The sequence below is a fragment of the Peromyscus leucopus genome, chromosome 7 (genome assembly GCF_004664715.2).
Source record: "Peromyscus leucopus breed LL Stock chromosome 7, UCI_PerLeu_2.1, whole genome shotgun sequence".
Lineage (NCBI taxonomy): Eukaryota > Metazoa > Chordata > Mammalia > Rodentia > Cricetidae > Peromyscus > Peromyscus leucopus.
Window position 1 is genome coordinate 57,171,871 of NC_051069.1, and position 24,272 is coordinate 57,196,142.

At 42.7% G+C, this 24,272-nt stretch overlaps 1 protein-coding gene across 1 annotated transcript; it reads left to right on the top strand.

Moving 5' to 3' along the window:
- Window positions 1-33: 33 nt before the first annotated feature.
- Window positions 34-3,101, top strand: Jrkl (JRK like). The gene has a single exon (XM_028873104.2). It carries the CDS (start codon window positions 420-422, stop codon window positions 1,992-1,994), a length of 1,575 nt encoding a protein of 524 aa, XP_028728937.1. The 5' UTR covers window positions 34-419; the 3' UTR covers window positions 1,995-3,101.
- Window positions 3,102-24,272: the final 21,171 nt, after the last annotated feature.

A 24,272-nucleotide genomic window follows, 5' to 3' on the forward strand; every position in this document is an offset into this window, starting at 1 on the left:
GTGGGGCGCCCGGGGCGGGCGAGCGGGCGAGCGAGCGGGCTGGGGCGGACGGCCCGGGGGCGGGCGGGGCAGCCGCTGGGCCCGCTGCCTGAGGAAGGGGAGCCCCTTCCGCTCTGCGCTAACTTTGGGGTGTGGCAGGGCTCGTGAAGGGCCTGCACCCGGGGCCCTGGCTGCAGCGAGACCTGCGGCCACAAGTCCGCAGTCCGGGTTGTCCGAGGGGAAGGGAGACAGGCCTCCTCCGCCGCCGCCTCACTTCTGCTGAAGGCCGGCCCCGCCAGTTCCCTGTCACCTGCCTTGCCCTTGCTCTCCCAGCCTCAGGTTGCTTCAGAGGCTGAAGCAGGTCGGGTGCTCCAGACTGTTAAGTCTCAGTAAGGAATCTTAAGGGCTGCCACAGTGTGAGTGAGCGCCAGACTCGCACCATGTCAGGGAAGCGGAAGCGGGTGGTGTTGACTATTAAAGATAAACTCGATATAATAAAGAAACTCGAAGATGGAGGCTCTTCCAAGCAGCTGGCGGTGATATACGGAATTGGCGAAACAACAGTTAGGGATATAAGAAAAAATAAGGAAAAGATTATAACATATGCAAGCAGCTCTGATTCCACAAGTCTTCTGGCTAAGAGGAAATCTATGAAGCCATCCATGTATGAGGAACTAGACAGAGCAATGTTAGAATGGTTTAATCAGCAGCGAGCGAAAGGGAATCCCGTATCTGGACCAATTTGTGCCAAACGGGCAGAGTTCTTTTTCTACGCTTTGGGAATGGATGGTGATTTTAACCCTTCCGCTGGGTGGCTAACCCGCTTTAAGCAGCGGCACAGCATTAGAGAGATTAACATTAGAAATGAAAGATTAAATGGAGATGAGACTGCTGTGGAAGATTTTTGTAACAACTTTAGAGATTTTATCGAACGGGAGAATTTGCAGCCAGAGCAGATCTACAATGCAGATGAGACTGGACTCTTTTGGAAGTGCCTACCTTCCAGGACTGCAGTAATTAAAGGTAAATGCACTGTTCCTGGGCACAACTCATTTGAAGAAAGAGTCACTGTTATGTGCTGTACCAACGCAACAGGCTTACACAAACTTAAACTTTGTGTTGTGGGTAAAGCAAAGAAACCTCGCTCCTTCAAGTCCACTGACACCTTAAACCTGCCTGTGTCTTATTTCAGCCAGAAAGGTGCATGGATGGATCTCTCCATTTTCCGGCAATGGTTCGATAAGATTTTTGTACCTCAGGTTCGAGAGTACTTAAGATCTAAAGGCTTACAGGAAAAAGCCGTGCTCTTGCTGGATAATTCCCCAACACATCCAAATGAAAATGTCCTGAGGTCAGATGATGGCCAGATATTTGCAAAATATTTACCACCTAATGTAGCTTCATCGATTCAGCCCTTGGATCAGGGAGTCATAGCAACCATGAAAAGAAACTATCGAGCAGGTCTTCTCCAGAACAATTTGGAAGAAGGTAATGACCTGAAGTCATTCTGGAAGAAGCTGACTCTGTTGGATGCACTTTATGAGATAGCAATGGCATGGAACTTAGTAAAGCCAGTTACCATTAGCAGAGCTTGGAAACAGATTCTTCCTACAATAGAGGAAAAAGAAGGTTTGGACTTTGATGAAGAAGATATTTCTGGGGCTACTGTGGCCACCATTTTACAGCATACCAAAGGACTGGAGAATGTGACTCTGGAAAATATGGAAAAGTGGCTTGAGATTGACAGTACTGAGCCAGGTTACGAAGTATTAACTGACAGTGAAATCATCCGAAGAGCCCAAGGCCAGACAGATGATTCCAGTGAAAACGATGAGGATGGAATTGAACTGATTCCAGAGAAACATATAAATCATACAGCTGCTCTCCAGTGGACTGAGAATTTATTAGATTATCTAGAACAACAAGGTGATATGATTCTACCTGACAGACTGGTAATACGGAAACTTAGAGCCACCATCAGAAATAAACAGAAAATGACAAACTCAAGTCAATAGCAACATTTGAGTTTTATCTTTTGTTATGATAATTGTATTTGTGTGACACTTTGAAATGTGGTTTAATTTCTTCATGTTCTACATTGTCAAACATAGTCCTATGAAATACATATAAAAATGTAACTGAAGTGGTTTGAGGATTGTGTGTCTATCCCCATATGTGTTAATAACAACTACTTGTGTGTAGATATAAATGACACATACTCGTATATTTGCTTCTGTAAATTGGTGACCCAAGAATGGCGTTCCCTACATTTTCTAGCTTTAAAAGCTAGATACAGTGAGCACTTCCCTGAATTATTTTGTTGAATTGAGGGCTTCAATAGCAATTTTGTCTTGTGCTAACCAACTTAAGTGGTTATCTGTTTTTTTATTTGTATAAAATGACTAGATTTCAGGATGTTATATAATAATTAAAAAATGAAGTTCAGTAATGATGGTAGAAATAATCTATGAATTATAAAAATACTAGAATCATATTTGTTTTCATACATTTTTGTGGGTGGAAAAGATAATTCTGGAAATGAGTTATATGTAGGAAGTAATTATTAAATGAGAGAAACTAGAAAGCTGATTTATGAGAGGTATTTTGATCTGTTCATTTGGAGGAAACTGGGTGTTGAAAATTTGGGAAACATTAGGTTTATTTATACAAAGAAGAAAAGGATTTTTTTTTATTTTGAGTTGGATAACTATAGAATTATTTATTTACCTAATTTTTCATGAATGTTTTTAATTATTATATGTAATAATATGAACTCCCACTACTATTTGGGAAACATGAAATTTGAAATTTAATTTTTCTTACTGAATATTTAGAAATATCTATAACTTGAAAAATTTGTCATACTTGGCTGATTTTATTTGATATGAAAAAATAAAGTTTTTATTTTAGATAAATCATATGTTTGTATTCTGTTTTTTGAAGAAAGCACAGATAACTAGGAAGTGCTAGAGATAAAAATTGTTTTGACACAAAAAGGAATTCTGTAATTTGTTTTAAGAGTTTTTGCAATTTTTTTTAATTCTGTCTATCCATGCTATCGAAAATAGTCTTCATATATTAAGATTACTATAATTTAAGATTAAATTATATTTATTATAGCATGTCTGGTCTCAATTTATTAAAAGAAATAGAATCGGTCACAATTTTGAATATTTTTTTTTCCATTTGTTGTCTTGGGATTCTAAAACTTTTAAAAGGATTTTTATCTTCCCATAATTTATGTTATCTTCGTTTTATATGTGTGTGTGTGTGTCTAGATTTTTCAAAGTACTAATTTATGATAAGTGTTTAAAATTGTGTTTGAAGCATTAATTCTTAGTGCCTAGTGGAAAAAAAGCACTAGAAGTTAACATGCATATTTAACTAGATAAAAATTATTAGTTAAATTGCATATAAAATACTTTTTATAAAATGAAAATATACACTAGAAAACCTCTTAGTTCTTTTTTTGGATTTACATAGTTTTTATGTGAAATGCACCTGTACCATTGCCACCTAGTGGTCAAATCATCCTGATTGTTGAGGTATTTGGTTTTAAACACTAGTAAAAGGTTCACTGTGTCCTTGACTTGTTCACTTGAATCTGTGACTATCTCTAGACTGGGAAACTCCTCTTCTTTGGGTAAACTAGCAGTTCTGTATTAGTCCAGGATGCTTCTTGAATATTGTTTGTGTTCTAAGTTGTGGACTTTTATTATTTAGTCCTCTAAATTATGAACTAGATGGAAATTCTTATGATTTCTCTTATTATTACTTGGTCTAAGTAAACATTAAACTCAGGTGTTTGACTCTAAAAGCCTATATAATTTTATTACCTAACCAATTTAGCCAAACTCTTACTCTTTCCCAGTATTCAGTATTTATTATTTACTGCCTCCCTCTATCACTTGCCATACATATGGGAATTTTTTTTATCTGTTTCCCAGTGCACTGGTGGTAACCATTGCCTTTTCCTTTATTCTTTTTTGAGATCTATCTTCCTCTCTATTCTGTAGTGCTACTGTTAACCTTTTTATATCAGTCATAGCATTTGAAGCTTTGGATTGTCTGCCTTTTAGTTTCCAGGTCACAATGAGAATCATCTCACTTCAATCTAGTTAAAGCCAGTATTAGCAAAATGAACAGTTTGTGTGCAGATTTCTTTCAAGTTCACGGTACTATGTTGAAGAAAATAGAAGAGTCGTCATACTATCAATATGGAAGTCTTGCTAGGCTAGAGATACTGAAAATCATTACTGTAGGAAGCACAGCTTAAAGTAGGCATTAAAGAAACTTGTATAGTCAGTGATACCTGGTTACCTGGAATGCCAGAGTAAAGGTGGTGAGACAACCTGGTTATCCTTTGCTATTCTATTAGGAGCCAGCTTCCACCTGAATCCTCCCAGTATCCTGAGCATTGTTTAGGCCCTAATCCTGAACTTTGTCTCTCAGTGAATAGAACTTTTATGAAAGAAGCCCCATGTACTTTGCATCCTCCACCAATAGAATCTATCCTTATGCTTATCACAGATCCTTCTTGTAGGCCCTAACCCCGAGTTCTGTTTATTAGCCAGTAGAACTCATTCTTATTACAAAGGTCACAGATGCTTTGCTACTTTGCTAGGGAGTTTCTATGTAGCTATGCCTAAAGCTTTGTTGTGATAATTGTCATGTGGAAACCTTTTCCCAAAGGTTTGCTTATATGTGTAAGAAGAATAAACCACCAGATCAGACTCTGGAAGTTTTGACCCAGTGCCTGCAAAGATGGTACTGACTGAGTTTTATTCTTTATCTCATGGGGATCATCTCAACATATTATTAAAAGCATATGAGCATGGATGGATACATTTACATACAAACAGATGAAAGGGTTCACAAGCTCCAAGTAAGACAATATGGGGGAAAGAATAGAGGTGGTAGTTAAAGGAAAAGAAGGAAATGTACATAGGAATGTGGCCTATGGTGACATGCACTTTACGATGTGTGCATTTCAGCATGCCAGATCTGGGGGTTCTGGTTTGTGCTGCTTTATCCTATAGGGAATTTTGAGTCGTGCAAGTTAAATGCCTTCAATCACTAGTTGACCCCATTTGATAGAATATTTTAAAAGTTGTTTGAACACTATACCTGACCTCAAAGTTATGAGTTCTTAGTTCCCATTCCTGTTCCCATTATCTTAAGACACCATTTGACAGCCTCTTAGAGATCAGCTGTAGGCGCTGTCTCTTGTCCTGCCAGTCTCTCTGTTGATATATGTTGACTAAGTACTCCTGTAAAGTGTGTAGCACAAAGCTTACATGCCTCATGGTCAGAAATTCCAGGACAATGGATCTATTTTGAGGGGTTATGTGAGAGTTAATTTTTCTAAGAGATTTGAGCTTTATGGGGAAATGGAGAGTGGCAGTGAGAAAAATATCATTCTTTGTCCTTAAATCTAGTGAATCAAAAATCTACTGAGTATATGCACAAAACTGGTGGGTCTTTTGGATTTAAGGTAGTGGAATAGGGGTTGGAGAGATGACTCAGCAGTTAAGAGAACTTACTGCTATTGTAGAGGACCTGGGTTTGTTCCCAGACCCACATGGTGGCCCACGATTGCCCCCAACAACAGTTGTAGGGGACCCAGTGGTGTCTCTAGCCCCTGCAGGTTCCTGCATACATACAGTACACAGAAAACTCAAGTAGGCACAAACACATACATAAAAATAGCAAGAAGTTTTTCAAAATATGTATTTAAAAGATGTTATTATTTAAGAATCATAAAATCGGAGTGGAAAAGGAACACATTTGAGGGCTGGAGAGATGGCTCAGTCCTTAAAAGCACTGGCTGCTCTTTCAGAGGTCCGGAATTCAGTTCCCAGCAACCACAGTGTGGCTCACAGCCATCTATAGTGGGATCTGATGCCATCTTCTGGTGAAAAGTTGTACATGTAGGCAGAGCACTCATACATAAAATAAATCCAAAAAAAAAAAAAAAGAGTACACGGCAGGGACACATTTGAAAGGACAATCTGGTTTTATGTGAATTCACATAAAACAACTGACATCATTTACATAGTGTGACATTCTGTAAAGAAAATCAGATTTTGCTTATTTACTTCTTGAGCGGTTTCTATTCTGTACACCTTCTGCTTTGGGATACTGTTTTTTGCTTCTCCTGGGTGATTTCATCTTTCTATGTGACCCAGTCACTCCATCTTCAAAAGTTCAGATGTGTTCCTTCAGCAGAGAAGTAGGATTCTTAGTGCTACTTGAGTCCCAATATTTAGTTCACTTTTTAGCCCTAACTTCCTTAAAAGATCAAAACTTGACACTTAGACCAACTGTACCTCGTAGAGATGTACTTGTGTTAGCCTTGTTAAAAGCAGTGTCCGTGGTCCACAGGACTTAGACTCACAGCCACGTGCAGTTAGAGCTGGGAGAGTAGGAGCGGGCACTTACTTCCTCACTCACTCCTAGTGTGAAAATTACTTTTAGGACACATACGAATTGTCATGGAGTGATTTTTTCCTTTCGTCTCTTATTACTGGGCTATGAAATCTAAAGACCAAACACCAGGGGATCAGTACTTTATAGAATATTATGTTAGTGAATATATAACTTTCAAGGAACTATTGTATCCTACACATAAGGCATGTTCTAGGATATGTGTGGTATATGACTGAGACCATCTGTATTCAGATTTACAGCAGAGAGGAGACAATGGAGAACAAAATCTTACATCTTGAAGGGGTAGAAATGAAAGACAGATTCTGGTATGAGAGACATGAGGTTATTCTGCTAGAAGGGAGAGTTGTCCTTGATGTTGTCTGAGTCTCAGTATTTCCATAGACAGTTGCTTAGTGTACACAAGGCAAAAAATACTTGGAGAAGGAAAAAAAAAATCTTAGTATAATCTTAACCATAAGGATGAATTGCTTTGTTTAACTGAAAGTTCAAGGAAAGCTTTGCATTTTCTGTCAGATTTCCATCCTCCTGTTGGCCTCTAGAGGATTATTTATGAGACCTATAAAAGCCCCACATATTTGGAATAGTTTCTAGCCCTCTTACTTCTAGTTGTAGCTATTTGCTGAGTTCATCTCTTTTCCCTTTTTTCAAACATTGCCAAACACGAGAAGGAACAACAAACATTAATTTCTTGCCTCTTGCCAGTTAGTTACTCTAGAGCAGAACTTTTTTGTGTGTGTGGTAGGGTACACACCTCTGTGCCTGTGCTTGTGGAAGCCAGAGGTTAACAATGAGATGGCTTCTACCACCACACAGTTTTTGAGACAGGCTTTCTCCCTGAACTTAAAACTTGTCATTTCTTGTAGACAAGCTGGCCCAGTGAGGCCCTGGGACCCTTATTTTCTGCCTCCCAGCACTGGGTTGTAGGCATATGCCACCATACTTACCTTTTTACATGGGTGGTGGGGATATAAACGTGGGTCCTCATGCTTTCCCACTGACCCATTCCTTCAGCTCCTAAATAGATGTTCTTAACCTCAGTAGTAGTCCAGCTAGCTTTGGGAGGTGAGACTGTAGGTCTCCTAGCAACATCTCTGAAACCTGATAACTGTTATAGTTAGTGGCTGTGGGGGAGAGTCACACCATACAACAGAACGCACGCGGGAAGTTTATTGGGGTAAGAGAGGGAAAGGACACGGAGGCTGGCCTCTGGAGGTGAGAAGCAGCAGATAAAGAGAACGGGAAATTAGAGGAGCTTGCCTTTTATAAGGGGATTTAGCACATTCACACAGGAGGGGGCCATAGATGAATACGTATTCTGTCAGGACCTTGAGCAGGCTAGCTTAAATGCCTGATACTAACAAGCACATGCACACAGGGGGTGCTCTTAGTGGCTGCAGCTGAGGACTCTGAGGGCAGGTCAGTATAATGCTTGAATGCTGACATTCCTCCCTTTTATGTATTATAAAAAGGTGAGGAAATAGGGAGGGGTGGCAGATGAGGCGGGAATGAGGGCACTGTGTTCTTGAGACTGCTTCCTGTTGACCTGGGGGCACTGACATCTTTGGGTGAACCTGAGAAAGCTGGGATAATGGCCATGTCCTGGCTGTTTCATTTCGCTGTCCAGACTCTGTGGGACCATCCAGAACTGCTTGGATGTGGCAAGATGCTCAAAGCAGAAGATAAAGTTAAGTTTAGGGGGAGAATTTTTTTCTTAGGTCCTGGTAATTGAGAGATGGGAGTTCCCAAACCAGGGAAGGTTGGGAAACTTAAATGTTGTATTGTGACGGTACTTATCTAGAGTGCCTCTGACCTGTTTAAGGTGGATCCAAGTCGACTCCTATAGTAAGACAGGACAATAGGGTCAAGGAAATTGGCTTATACCAGTTGCCAAGGCATATACATAACATACTCCTTATAAGCCAACCTGGAGTCTGCCTAGGGACCCAGCAACAGGAGCTGTCAGAGTTCCTGGTCATTGTCAGAGTTCCTGATCATGTCCAGCCAATGAGGGACAACCACACAATGCTACCATATTGGGACACAGACTAGGTGCTGGGAGGAGGGTATATAAGGCCTTCTCCATTGTTAAATAAAGGAGTTTGTTATTTGCCTTCAACTGACTCCCAGTGTCTGTGTCATTGACGCCGTGCCTTCTCACCCCTTCCCCCAAGGGAGCTGTTAGAATCCAACAATATCTGGTGCTTGAACATGGGGCTTCTGTTACTTTCTCTCAGGGCAGGTTCTGATCATCTCCCTCTCTTTACTCATGGTGCTTGACAGCACCCCCAAGACAGTGTGCTTTGCTGAGAAGGCCCCTCAGTGTTGTGTTCTTTCGGTCCCTTTGACAGGTAAGCATTGGGACCCCTATTTCTTTCCTTCTTTTGTGTTGTCTGTCATGTTTGCCTGCCCATCCCATTAGGAAGGCACTTTTTTTTTTCATTTCAGTTTGCCCCATGCCTCTACATAAGGATTGACCCCTCAGGAGGTAGAACTAAGGCACAGCACCCAAATGCTGTCTCTCATCCAGAGACACCATGTGGGCATACAGCCATGGCCTAAAAAAAACCACAGAAGTCCCCCACTAAGCACAAGACATAAGGGTCTGATACAAATTTCCACCCCTGTTGACTGTCATCTTCTCTCTGACTGCTGTTTGCTTGCTGTTTCCCTCTAAAAGATGGGTAATCTTTTCATCACGCCCACCACTTCCCTGTCGGATATCTCTATGAGATCCAATGATAAGACAGACAGTTTGGGCCCCGGAAACTTGTCAGTTTTGGTCCGGCCAAATCTGTCAAGGTGAACATAGTTGCCAGTATGGGCCCCCGAAATCTGTCAAGGAGAATGCAGCTATCAATTTGGGTCTCACCGAATCTGTCAAGGAGAAGGTAGGCTGGCATTAGTCATGCACTGCTACCCCCTCTGCTCCATCACCACTGCTGGCAGCTACCCTTCTGGCATGGCATTCTTGGGGTGATCTACCCCAATATCCACCTGCCTCAGGAGGTGGCTACTCTCCCGTGGTGCCAGATGTCTTACAACCCTCACAGCCTGTGCCACTATCAGTCTGTAGGCCCATGGAAGCCTTCCTGTTCAAGGTAGGCCCAACTGTCAATGCCTAGCCCTGGATTCCCATCCCCATAGCTGATCTCTCCCTCATCCAGAAGGCAGCCAATGAGTCAGGCCCAGATTCCCCCTACTTTCAGCAGGTCCTTGCTCAATGGTCCATGCAGTTACAAACTTACTTTGATTGGTACCATTTGCATAAAGCTATGTTGGAGCTTGTGGTCTTTCTCAGTTAGAGATCAGCCTATGATGATCAGGCAGAATCAAGGCCTGGACAAACATTTTACTTAAAGTCTTTAAAGAAATTTTCGAGTTTGCAAAAAGGTTAGTTTTAGGCACATTAGCATTTCCATTTGCATTATGTTTATAATCTGTACTGAAATTTACATTGTACAAACAGCAGTGTACTCATGCCTTTGAATCATTAGAAAGCAACCAAAGGGAATTTAAAATCTTGAGCTTGTGGCTATGGTAGTAGTAGTATAGTGGTTGGTTAGTATGTTGCCAGAGCTAGATTAATAGCTTATCAGAATTCCATTGATTAATGTTATGAGCTTTTGGAGTCCTAATGTAACAGTAGCATAGCACCAGAGAGAAATCTGGAACATTTCATTCTTTTTTATATCTCAAATTACTTTCTCCTTATCACCACTTAAGCTTTCCTATCTTCACATAAACAAACCTTAAAGCACCTGTTCCTTTCCCATCACTACAGCATCACCTTGACACCTCTTTCTATTCAATTCACCAGGAGACACAGGTGATTGATTACTGAGGGCAGTCATTGTAGAAAGTTCCTTTTAAATAAAGGAATTATAAAAAGTTACATTGAAATCTGTTCTGTGAGTCTCTTTTTTGCTGTCTGGGAGGGTGTGGAATATCTGGGGTGCTGTTGGTTCCTACCAGCTGGGCATATTTGGTAGTCTTGGAGGCTCTAGCTCTGTGACTAATGGTTGGCATTCCTGTAACAATAGCTAATTATTGTTTGATTAGAGATTTTTGAATGTGTCATTGGAGATACATAGAGAAGAAATTGATGAAGCAGGGTGTGATTAGTAGGCACAGAGGAATGAGGAGAGGGGTCAAGAAGGAAAGCATCCACATCCATATGGCTTTCTCAGTCCAGTAGAGTTGAGCACAGCTGTAGGGTGAAGCCTCATTCTTCTGGAATTGGGGACAGTTGATCTCAGTGTCCTCTGACACTTAAGGGAACAGAGCCCTGTTGCAATTGATGTGTATGAAAGAACATTGCCTTGAGGTAAGGGATTAAAGGGCTTGGTGTGGGATAAGTGAATCCAGTGAGGGAGGCCCTCAAGCTTAGCAGCTGTGGGGATTACAAGAATTACCTTGGAGGGGTCCTGCCATTTAAGAGAAAGGGGCGAGGGACATTGGTCTGCAGAATAGAGAAGGACCTGATGCCCAATGTTGATTAGGGATGGACAGGGGTTGGTGCATGGTAGGGGTAGGGAGTGGTCAGTAAAGTTCCATAGGGGAGAGCAGAGATGACAGAGTAAGGGAGTGAGTAGGTGATCAGGGAGAGGTGAGGGTTTGGCTGAGAGATGGGTGTTAGAACTGGCCCCCCATACATGAGTTTGAATGACAAGATGGAAAGGGGTTGCTTGGGAGATCCTGGAGCCTGAAAAGAGCCAGAGGCAGGAGCTTTATCCAATCGAAGTGAAGTTCCTGTGACCATTTTAACAAGGGTGTTTTTTAGGGAGTGGTTAGTTTGTTTTATCTTTCTTGAGGACTGAGGATGGTTTTATGGGATACTGAAATGCCAAGGAATACTGAGGGCTTTAGATAGGGTTTGGGAAACTTGGGAGGTGAATTCAGGACCACTGTCTGACTGGAAGGAGGTGGGGATTCCAAATCAGGGAATGATCTCCCAGAGAAGAGGTCGAGACTGTCTGAGCTCTTTTGTTAGTGCTTGGGAATGCCTCTATCCAGCCTAAGAATGTATTCACTAAGACCAAGAGGTACCTAACTCATCTGACTGAGGGCATATGGGTAAAGTCAAGTTGCTCATCAGTCCCTAGGAGGGAGTCTCTGTCCTGGTGGGTAGGAAAATACGGGCTGTAGTATTTGGATTTGGGGTCTGACATTTGACAGATTTTACAAGAGGCAGTAATAGTTCTTAAGAAATGCAAGTCCTCAGGGGTAGGCTGCAGGTGGGTCTTGACAAAGTGAGATAGTGCTTGGCTGTTAGGATGAAAGAGCTGGTATAGATAGGGTGTCGGGGTGACAGTGGGGGTGTGGGTTGTAGTGCCAGGATTCCCTGTGGTGGGTGAGGTGAGTCTGGACCTCAGGAAGGCTGCAGTTCTAGCTGCCTCATCAGCTCAGTTATTTCCCTTAGAGATGATGGAGTTGTTGGTCTGATGTGGCCAGCAGTGGACAATCCCTGTAGCTGTGGGGAGATTGAGGCTTTTAGCATAGCCATAATTTGACCTAAGTTGTTTATAGACCCTCTTTTTGCAGATGACACTCTTTCCATATGGTGTGGGACAGGAGGATATGAAAAGCATATTTGGAGTCTGTGTAAACATTTAGGAGTTGTCCCTGTGCCAATTGGAAGGCATAGGTGAGAGCTACTAGTACAGTCTGTTGGTTAGTGGTGTGGGCAGGGAGGGCCTGTGCCTCAACCACCTCAGTATCTGACACTATGGCATTGCCTGCTTTTTGGTACCCCTCATATAAAAAGGAGCTGTCATCTGTGTACCAAGTATAAATGGCCTGAGGCAATGTGCCCTCCTGTATGTGTGAGGGATAGGGCAGTAGTTCCTCTTGGGTTTCAATGCAAGAATGAGATGAGGAATAGTCAGTATTTTGTCAGGGAAGAAAGTTTGAGAAACTGAGGGGCAGGAAAGATTGGAAGGTAAGTGTGGCATCTTCTACTCATGCCACCTGGAGAGAAAGAACCCCAGAAGGAGGTAGAGTTTGTAAGCCCTTATAAGTTAAGAGAAGGGACAAGTTGTGGGAGGAGAAGATAGTGGTGGGTGACACAAAGGTTAGTTCTTTTTATTCACGGATGAGGAGCTCAGCAGCTGCTGAAGCACGTGTGCAGGTTGCCCATCCCTGGGTGGTAAGGTCGAATTTTGTTGACAGATAAGCTATGGGTGCAAAGGAAGGTCCCAGTTGGTGGCCTAGGACCCCAAGGGCCTATCCCTTTTTTTCTGTTACATAGAGGGAGAAGGGATGAGTTAGATCTGGGAGACGTAGTGCTGGAGCCTGAAGGAGGGCCTGCTGGAGCTTCTGAAAGGACTTAGTAATGGGAGTGAGAAGGGGTTCATGTGGTGGTCAAGGGCTGCCTCATATAAGGGGCAAGGAGGGAAAAAAGAGGGAATCCAGGGATGTAAGAGGCCAGCTATTCCTAGGAATGATAGACTCTCCTCTTTAGTAGAGGGGACTGTGAGAGACTAGATTAGTGTTTTCTATCCAAAGTAATGACTTTGTGGGTTGGGGTAATGTAGGTGACCTGGGGAGTGGATAGTTGGGCCTTGGAAAGTGAGACTCTATAGCCTCAGCTGGACATGAAATTTAGAAGAGCAGATGTAGATGAATTTCTCAACAGTCTTAGTAAGTAAGAAATACAGAGCCAAATACAGAGGTAATAGTCAAAAAGATCAGAGAGCCATGACTACCTTATCTAACCACCGCGCCACGCCACCATCGCTTCCCCAGAGAGAGCTTCTTCCTGCCTAACCTGCATTTTTATTGCTTTCCTGTTCTGCCTTCTCATTGTCTCTAAGCCCAGCCACATGACTTCCTCATCACTGTCTGTCTATACAGACCTCCAGGTCTCTATGGTTCATACTGGGATTAAAGGCTCGTGTCACCATGCTTGGCTGTGTCCTTGACCACACAGAGACTATGCCTGCCATGTGATTGGATTAAGGGCATGGGCTACCACTGCCTGACTTCTGTTCCTGGCTCATTATGACCTCTGATCTCCATCCAGGTAAACTTTATTTATTAACATACAAATAAAGTATCACATTTCAGCACAATTAAAATATCACCACAAGCAGAGGTGTTAGTTTGACTTATTTGTAGTCCTCTGGGTGGACTGCAGAGGAGAAGGTCATCTACATACTGTGTGAGCTTAGATTTAGGAAGAGACAGAGAGTAGATCAGAAGTCAGGGCCTGGCCAAATAGGTGTGGGCTGTCCTGGAACCCCTGAGGTAGGACAGTCCAAGTGATCTGGGTGGAGAGGTGGGTGTCAGGGTCAGTCCAAATGAAAGCAAAGATGTTTTAAGACTGAGTGCTGAGAGGGACAGAGAACAAAGAGTCCTTGAGATCCAGGACTGAGAAATGGGAGGTCCCTGAGGGGACAGTGGAGAGGAGCGTGTAAGGGTTAGGCACCACAGGGTAGAGCAGGGCCACTGCAGAATTAATGAGCTGGAGGTCTTGAACCAAGTGGTAGGTCCCACTGGGCTTTTTAACTGCAAGTATGGGAGCGTTGAAGGGAGAAGGTGTGGGACAAAGTAGTTTTTTTTCTTAGGAGGTCAGAGATGATAGGTTTAAGTACCCTGAGACTCTGGAGTGAGAGTGGGTATGGGCTTGCATAATGTACTTGGTAGGGTTCTGTAAATGAATGAGAACAGGAGAATGGTGTTTCGCTACAGAGGGGTTTTGAGTGTCCCAGACTTGGGGGTCCACCTGGGAGGCTGGCAGAGGAAATGATGTGTTGGAACCAGTATGGTGGGTGGCTAGGAGGAGGAGGTGAGGGGCTGCTGGTAAGTCTGGGGTCAGGCAAATGGGGGAGCAAAAGAAATAGAGGCTTCCATTTTGGTTAAAAGATCCCTTTCCAGTAAGGGGATGGGACAAGTTTGCACCATCAGGAAGGAATCAGTGAGAGGAATAACCCTGAAAACGCAATCGAGTGGTGGGGTCTGGTGAGGTAGGTAAGGCTGTCCTTCTACCCCAACAATGGGGGAATGAGATGGGGAGGTGGGTCCCCCAAACTCCACCAGGACTGAACAAGTAGGCCCCAGCATCCAGGAGGAAGGAGATGGTTCTTCCTGATACTATAATGAGTACACAGAGATCCCTGTCAGAAACGACAGTGGTCAGGTCAAAGGAGCCCGGGCCCCTTCAGTTGTCCATGGCCAGACCTGAAAGGTTGGCTGGAGGGTGGTCTGCATCTGATGTCCCCATGCTACACGGGGGATGGGGACAGTCAACAGTTCAATGTCCCTTTTGGTGGCACCTTGGACATGGCCTGAGTGGCCTGTGGGGATCAGGGCAGGTCCTGGCCCTGTGACCCTCTTGTCCATGTTTTAAGCAGGGGCTCAGTGGTCCTGGAGCCTTGAGAGGCAAGGGAGCCCAGGCAGTCACCAAAGCTGGTTGAATGGCCTCAGCCAGCATTTGGCATTTCTGTTGATGGACGTTTTCATCTCTCCCGTGGTACACCTTAAAGGTCAGCACTGAGACCTCTGCCTGTGGGGTTAGGGATCCTCTCTCCAGACACTTAAGTTTGGCCCTAATGTCAGGGAAGCTCTGGGAAAAGAAATAGGTCATAAGGAGTTAAATGCCCTCCGGGTTTTCAGAGTCTAGATTGGTATAGTGTAAGAGGGCCTTTGTGAGGCATTCTATGAACTGAGCCGGGTTTTCCTGTTTGTCCCGGACAATTTCTTGGAGTTTTTCATAGTTAACTGGTTTAAGTACAGTCTTATGCAGAACATCCAGGAGGCAGATTGTAAACTGATCCCTAGCTAGAACACCCTCTGGGCTATTATTATAGTCCCATATAGGATCCCTGTCTGGGACTGCCTCAGTCCTGACCGGATGAGCTACGTTAGTCTGGTGTATTTCGTCTGCATGTGTTCTAGCCTGCTCCCAAACTCACCGGCATTCCTCAGGAAGTAGGTTCTTACCTAGAGTCATTATACACATCAAGGAAGATGAGACTATACAATTGGGTGATGTATTGGAACTCTTTAATGAAAGAAGTAGAGTTTTATGTACAAGACCCCAGCTTTTTTTTTTTTTTCTCTTTGAGAGAGTTCACTTGACAAAAAGGGGACACATACCTTAACCAGTCCATACACCCTGGCAACCCCTCCCAAAAGGAGAACTGTGACCGGGTTGGACTGGGTAGAGAGAGATGGAGGGTGCTGTATAGCAGAGCAGGAGCGAGTAACGGGGGAGTGAAAGTGGGTGCAAAGAACAGAGTTCAAGGCTGAGTAGGCGTATGCTACCACACAAGGACAGGGGCCAAGGGCTCTAAGCCTGAGACATGTGGTTGCCTAGTATCAGAGTTGGCCAGTGGGGCCAACAGGTGAGAAACCATGCTGGAGAGACGAAGCCTCACTCCTGGGAAATGGCCAGGGGTGATTGTTGGTGAAGGTGGTCAAATGTAACCTTGAAGACCATGGTTGAGGTTCCCTATCTCTAAGAACACCAGAGAGGTGCTGGACACTCAACAGTCACTCCCACGGGTCCAGGGAAGCATGTATGCTGACTGGGAGAAGGAGAACTTAACAATTGTTGCCAGTGTTGGATGGAGAGCCCAGCCAGTGGTTAGTTGGAAAGTGAGGCTATGGCAAGTGGCAGGGTCCAGGGTCCCAGCATGCCTCAGACTGCCTGCAGGAGGGAGGGACCACCAGGAGGGCCTGCTAGAGTGCTGGCACCCATGTTGTAGTTAGCAGTGGTGGGAGAGAGAGAGTCAAACCATACAACAGAATTCACATGGGAGATTTATTGGGGTAAGGGAGGGGAAGGGGTTTAGAGGACGGCCTCTAGGGGCAAGAATCTGCAAAGAAAGAGAATCGGAAACAGGGGGAGCTTGCCTTTTATAAGGGGATTTAGCACAAGCACACAGGGAGTGGCCGGTGATGATGATGTATTCTGTCAGGACCTGGAGCAGGCCAGCGTAAATGCCTGAGTACTAACAAGTACATATGCACAGAGGGTGCTCTTAGTGGCTGCAGCTGAGGACCCGGAGGGCAGGCCAGTGCAATGCCTGAATGCTAACACTAACCACCTGTTCTCTGCTGCAGTTATGACCAAATAGTGCTCCTGATACTGCCAAGCTTCCCAAAGGGCTCACAATGGTCCTGTCTCAGAGTTACTTTTCCTAGGCTCATGATCTACATTCCAGGTTTCTGAAAATGATATCTATGATAAAATCACTTCCCTCTTTCCACCATCTGGTGGTTATTTCTGGAATGTCCTTTACTTCTAATTTTGTGCTTACTAATAATAGGTTTTTCTCATGGTATCACTGCACTTTAAGATGCTAATTCCTTTATTTGGGAAACCAGTAATGAAACAAACATGTTAAAAGCTTAGCACAGTTAGTTCTTTTTTCTCTTGTAGGGTTTGGACAGAGTGTGACTTTTAAGTGAATCTTAATTCATATCAGCCTTTCCTTCATGAAGTGAGCACACAGTAAACAGAACATGAGAAATACCTAGTAGCTGCTTTTGTCCCAGAAATGAGGATTGAATCTAGAATCTCGACTATACTAGGCAGGTCTCTAGGCCGCACTCTAGTGTCTTCCTTTTCTCAGCAGCGATCTAGGTATATACTATTGGGAGAAACCAGTCTTGTGGGATAGGTACAGGGCTAGGAGTGGGCTGGGATGATGGGAATGACGCTGCTGTGCTGGGACAGTTTCACACAATAGTACAGAAAAATAAACATCTTGGTGAGTAATTAGTCCTTTCTGAAATTCAGAACAATTATTCTCACTGAAAATCCTATAGGCCTTTTAAGAATGATCAGTATGAGTCCTTCCAGAATAACTATTTGATCTAGAATATTTCATCTAGGATATCTATGTTGTTGATGCTATTGTTTTGCTTTGTTTTAAATTCCTAGGATCCTTAATGCAACCATCTTTGAGAACTACCAGATGATTTGTAGGGTTGTCAGAGTAGACAATATAGGAAAGAGAATAATGGGTTCCTTTGATGCAACATTAAATCAGGTCTGTATAAAGTAACAAGGAAGCTAGATATGCACTACGGCTTGTAGTTTTTACATCCCCCACTCCCTTGAGCAGTGCCGTGTTCTGTCTCCTGTCCCATGAGATCTTGACACTCCATATCAAGCTGAGGAGAGTGGACGGTTTTCTCAAAAACATGGGTATCTAGCTCTCTTCTGTTTGGAGCCTTGGTTTCTTTATTGTGGTTTTGTAGTTTTCTCATATGGTCTTGCACATACTTTGTTAGGTTTATTTTATTTTCGTGGGGTTGCAGATGGGCCCATGATGCTGCATCCTGCTTAGTGTTTCTCTTCTCTTTCTTCAGTACTAATGTTTCTACATTTAAATCTCAAACATTCATTTCTGAAATACGCAAAAGTAATTAAATTTTGAATATTGACTTGTATCTTGCAGCCTACTATAATTAATCAAGCACTACTTCTAATAGTTATTTTTTTATCAATGCTTTGAAATTTCCTATGGAGCCTGCCATGCCATTTGTGAACAAAGGGATTTTGATTTCTTTCTATCTTCAGTATGTGCATGCACATGCCTTTGTTGCTGTTGTTTTTGTAAGCCAAATTTATTTTCCTTTACAGAATTAAAAGAGAGAAGTATTGAAATGTAACTGGTAACTGGGATTTTGAACATTATTTTGAGGACTATTTTATAATTATGAAGACAGCTGTCTCTGCTAAATGCAGTATGAACATGCAGGCCTTAGTTGACTTTACAGACCCCAGCAGCAGACAGATCAGCCATTTAGTTCGTGCTTTACTATTGAAAGTAAAATTTAAAAAAATTTCAAAGCTACTCACAATTTGACAATGTAAATCATTTTGGTTGTTAAGGGACTTTGAAAACTCAGTAATACTGCTCTTTGTCACCCTGTGTAGAAACTGTTCTTTCTTCCTAATTCACCTTATTGATATGTTTTTCTGTTTCATCGTTCCTTTCTTGTGTGTGTGTGTGTGTGTGTGTGTGTGTGTGTGTGTGTGTGTGTGTTCAGAAGACAAGTTTTGTGTAGGTTTCTACCTTGGTGGAGGTTCTGGGGATGAAAGTCAGTTTGTCAGGCTTGCATGACAAGTACTTAATCTCTTGGGCCACCTCACCAGCCCATTATTTGTTACTTTAAAAAAAATAATTTACTTATTTTTATTTTATGTACATTGGTATTTTGCCTGCATGTATGTCTGTGTAAGGGTGTCAGACAGGTGTGAGCTGCCATGTGGGTGATGGGAATTGAACCTGGGTCCTCTGGAAGAGCAGTCAGTGCTCCCAATCTCTGAGCCATCTCTCCATCCCTCTTTATTACTTGTTAAAAGAAAACATTTCTGTTTCATTATTCTATGAATTTGAAAGTGGGATTAGTCAATTTATTCTGTTATCTAAGACTGTAAAGTATGATCAATAGGTAGTCATAACTCTATAACAGAAAATTTACAGAGAAAAACCCATTTTTTTGATTTTATTTATTTTTTTGTTCTATGTGTATGATGGATGTTTTGCCTGTGTGTATATCTGAACACCATGTGTATGCAGTGCCCACAGAGGCCAGAAGAGAGCATCGGACCTCCTGGAGCTGCCATGTGCATTCTGCGAACTAAACTCTGATCCTCTGTAGAAGCAGCCAGTGCTCTTAAGCCCTGAACCACCTCTACAGCGCAGAAAAACCTTATTTTTGAGATAGAGTTTTACCATGGACCCTAGGCTGGCTTGAACTCATGATCTTCTTGCCTCCTCAGTGCCCAGCTACAAAATAACAATTGTACTTCCCTGTAAACAGTAATTAACTCATTTGGGTAAAAAGAGGGCTTTCTATTCTTTTTTTGTTTTGTTTTGTTTTTTGTTTTTTTTTTTAGACAGGGTTTCTCTGTGTAGCTTTGCACCTTTCCTGGAACTCATTTTGTAGACCAGGCTGGCCCCGAACTCACAGAGATCTGCCTGCCTCTTCCTCCGGAGTGCTGGGATTAAAGGCATGTGCCACTATTGCCCGGCTAGGCTTTTTATTCTTAAGTGAGTATCTATGAAAGACCAACTATTGAACAGGGAACTCAACCTACAACAAAAACCAAAGAGCCATAAAAGTAGAAAAATCAGTGTATCTTGTCCTCCAGACACAGGAACCTAAGCACAATTATACAGTTCCTCCCTCTTTTCTAATCAATTCAATAGTAACCATTAAAAAACAAAAAACCAAAAACAAACAAAACAAAACAAAACAAAAAACAACTTACCTCTAGTGCATATTATGGAGGAAATAGGAAGTGTTTGTATCCAAGACATGCCTTTGCTCTATCATGGTTTTTCTCCCTCTCTCTCTCCCTTCCTTCCTCCCTCCCTCCCTCCCTCCCTCCCTCTCTCCCTCCTCCCTCCCTCCCTCCCTCCCTCCCTCCCTCCCTCTCTTCCTTCCTTCCTATCTTTTTTTTTTTGCAGCAGAAACACAGGCAATTTATTTGAAATTATAGCATATACACACAATGGAATTTTATTCAGTGATAAAGAAAAAGGAAATCATAAAATTTGCAGAAAAGGGAAGTTAAGTAAGATGACCCACACTCAAAAAGACAGATATCCTATGCTCTCTCCTATGTGACGGTCTTACAATTGTATAAAAAAGTGGGAAGGGGAGCACAATGTAGTCTGGATTAAAAAGGAGACTATGAGACTGAACAATAAAGGGTATCTGTGACACAAAAGGAGACTGGCGGAAGGTGTGGGATGACGTCATTTCAGAGCTATTGTGGGAGGAGAAAGTGTGAGACGAAGTCATTTCTGAGGTGTTGTGGGAGGAGTAAGTGTGGGATGACATCATTTCAGAGCTATTGTGGGAGGAGAAGGTGTGGGATGATGTCATTTCCAAGGTGTTGTGGGAGGAGTAAGTGTGGGATGACATCATTCCAGAGCTATTGTGGGAGGAGCAGGTGTGGCAATGAACAAAAACAAATGTTCTTGAAGATGCGTGCCTTAATAAAACCCAATACCGTGTGTGCTGATTTAAACAAACATGGTAAGTGATGAAAATGGGAGTGGTAGTGTGCTTCCAGGTGGGAAGACATGGGCTTGGAAGGAGAAAGCCATCTGCTGAGCTCAACTGGAGCTCATGCACTAAAAGCTTGGGCTTTCACACATCATAGCACAGGCTTTTGTACTCTGTGGGCTTTCTTATGTGTACTCAGTTACATGGAGTTTTACATTCAACTTCATACACTACATGTATCATTGGCAACCTGCATCTCCACCCAAGATGTTCATTCCAGTATTCCAGGACATGTTGGACTCTATGAAGTGCATCTGTATCAGCACAGTGGTTTCAGTCAGTCAAGATTTCCCTTCTCATTGGCAAGTGCTAATTTTGTAAGGCATTCCTGACATTAATCTCTAGCTTCCTCTTCTGCATCACAACTGGTACTTCCGTGATCAAGTACATCTGTCTCCAGCTAGCCTGTCATGATTCAATAAAAACTATCTACCAAATGACAACAGACAAAATACCCACCAATTCAGAGGGCACTCTCAGATAATTAAAAAAAAAAAAAAGAAGATTAGGCAGGTAGAATTTTGAGAAGAAGCCACCAAGAGACCATAGATTTAATATTCATTATCCTTTTGCAAATAAAAATGAAGAGCCTTAAAAATATATTGCAATCACATGGTAACAGGCAAATTTCCTAAGAAGACAACAATCTCAGGTCTCTGAATACTTATCCATAATAAATAAAGCCATCGCCTTCAGCTGCTATTCAAAGTAAGTAATGTAAAAGGCATTCACATGCCACAGATACAGAGAAGATTAAAACAGAGCTCAAATGCTCATGTAACATCACAGTCACAGGAGGAGCAGCTTTTGTAGATAAGAGTGACTATGACTGGCCTATACAGTTGTAAAACAACAAAGATGTGATCAGAAAAGCAAGTCCTCAAGGGAGAATGCAGGAAGATTTCTGATAGTGACAGATGAGTCTGTAAGAAAGAGATGAGAGTTATCACATGTGATGCTTATGGGATTCAGGAAGGCTACTGACTAGGAGACTCAGTTCACTGAAGGGATGAAGAGGTGCCAATGATTCAACAGTGCACCTGCTGTGAAGAAAGGATATCCCCTGAGGAGGGAGTGCTTCAGCCTGTTTCCCAATGCAATGGCCAATGTTGTCTGTCCGAAGACCATGCAGGGTGACAAGAGACACAATATTGAATTATGACTTTGTTAGTGCCTTACTAATTGGAAGAATGTTTTCTTTTTAGTGAATGATGGTGTCGAGTGAACACCAATTCATGGCATCTTCGACCAGAACTGCAGGAAGCAGCAGCAAAGGGTGGAAGACATTAGCTTGTTCTGGGGTAGATAGTCATCACTCCCATGGAGATCATGTAGCATCGTCATCTCCACTGCAAGAAGCAAATTCTGTGGATTAACGTGCTCCTGGTACATGTGATATATACCAGAGTTGAGTTTTGTCTTGGGAGGAACCAAATGTAAAGTGTGCTTGTGTATTTGGAAGGAATGAAACCTGCAGATAGGACATCTTTTATGAAGCCCTAGACCCTTTCAATAGGAAGCTATGATCAGTAAAGCACCACCCTGGAATCAATCAGATTTATTATCTAGTTGTAGTGGGGTAGTAATGCAGATGATGAGTCCTCTTACCCATTGACACCAGGTCAGGCCTAACAGTATAGGATGCCTACTCCTTGACCCCTTGGGAATGTCTGAAGATGAGAAAGCCCAATGATTTATGGAGAACAATAGTGCACTGTGGTGGTTTGAAAGAAAATGGCTCCCAAAGGGAGTGGTACTATTAGGAGGTGTGGCCTTGTTGGAGGAAGTGTGTCACTCTGTGTGTGTGTGTGTGTGTGTGTGTGTGTGTGTGTGTGTGTATGTGTGTGTTTGTGTATGTGTGTGTGTGTAGGGGCAGGGGTTGAGGTCTCTTTTGCTCAAGCTTCCCTCAGTGTGACTTTTACTTGCCTTCCTGTTGCCTACAAGATGTAGCACTCTCAGCTCTAGCCCCATGTCTACCTGCATGCTCCCCTTCATGAAGATAATGGCCTGAACCTCTGAAACTGTAAGTGAGCTCCCCCCAATGAAATGTTTTCTCTATAAGAGTTGCAATGGTCATGGTGTCTCTTTACAGCAATAGAAACCTGACTAAGACAACTTGCACAATCAAGAGCTAAATAAATGGTGGCTCACACTCAATCCGTGGAGTTCAGTATAGCTCCTTGGAGGAAATGATTGAAAAAAGTAATGGGATCTTTTCATTCATAGCAGGCAGTGCTAATGTCTGTAAGATCCTCTTGGGTGCTGAATTCCAAAATGAACTAGCTTGGAGAAGGCAGTAAAGCAAGTCTTTAGAGGTCATGCAGACCTCTGTAAAAGGTGATATTAGGGCCTATCATGGTTTTTCAATATAGAAAAGTAGAACAATAAAGAATGAAACAGAAAGGATGAAGATATAAATGTCATCACTAGAGAGCATAGGTAGACTTGCTGGCTCCTGAGGTTGCGTCTGTGAAGGAGACACAGTTTTGTGGGAGAGACAGTCATTGGGCCATTCAGAGTCCCCAGACAGAAGATCATCACCTACATACCAAGAGCTCCCATTTCCCTCACGGAAAAAAAAAAAAAACAAAAAAACCCCATAAAAACCAAACCAAACCAAAACAAAACAAACAAGCTTGCACAACCTGCAGAAAAACACCAAAGCTTAAATATGGATATCCTTGTTGCAATCTTATCTTTCTGACAGTTTTGATTTGAGCTTCATTTGGAAGACTGGATGATCTTGAAGTCTTAATTTTTGACAAAGATCCAAAGCTGGAACAACTGAAACACACGCAGAACGTAGGAACTGTTCCCAGGCATGGTAAATGGAGTATGATTGCCATCGTGTGGTGGATTAGAATATCGACTGCTTAAAAAATTAACTATTTAAATTTAAGGTCCTTCTGGGGGAAAATGTAATGATTGTGATATCAAGAGAGTGTAGTCACACAGCAAATTGATCTTGCAATTTCTCAACCTATTACATTTAAAATTAATGCTGAAGTGCTTGCATGGGAGTTTCATCAGAAAGGAGCCCACCCATGTGGTATGATTACTTAGCAGTTGACTATTGGGCTCCGACAGCGGGCTCCAGTGACAACCTCAGAGGCGAATGACATTTGCATCTGTCTTTTGTAAGGGGTCGAAGGCTCGTTCTGTTAATGAGACCTCCCTTGTCACTTCCTTGCCCTTTTCCATACAATTAAAAGCAGAGACCAGAAACACCATCAAACCACTGCTAACTTTGGCAATCCGGTCTCTCTGAGCTTTCTGACTGTCTAGACCGGGGATAAGAGCTCTAACAACCAACTGCTTAAGAGTGCAAATGTGCCCTCTGTTCCATATTTCATAGAACTTTAAGCCGTTGATTTGGTCCTTTACTATATGAAGTTTTGCTTTATAATCAGCCTGGGCTTTGTCACTAGCAGGTTCCTATGTTTCCCAGCTGAGTAGGTAGGAACAAGTATTCCAGTCCCTAGGCACCAAATGACTGAAGTTGTATGCAGAAACAATACTCAAACTAAGGCAGTGCTCGGGTGACGTTGAAATAATGTATTCATTTAATATATGCATATACTTAATGTATGCACATACATGTATGCAGTAAAACCATCAAGAGACAACGAGGAGGATTGGATGAAGTGAGGGTAGGGATCTGGAGGGGATGTGCTCAATATGCAGCACACACCTGCATGAAACTTAATTATTGAAAAGAAAAGGCAGGAAGAGGAGAAGACTGGCCAGAAATCCCACAGCAAAGAGCAGACTGTAATGCCAGCCAGTTAAGGTCACGTGACTGCAGTCGA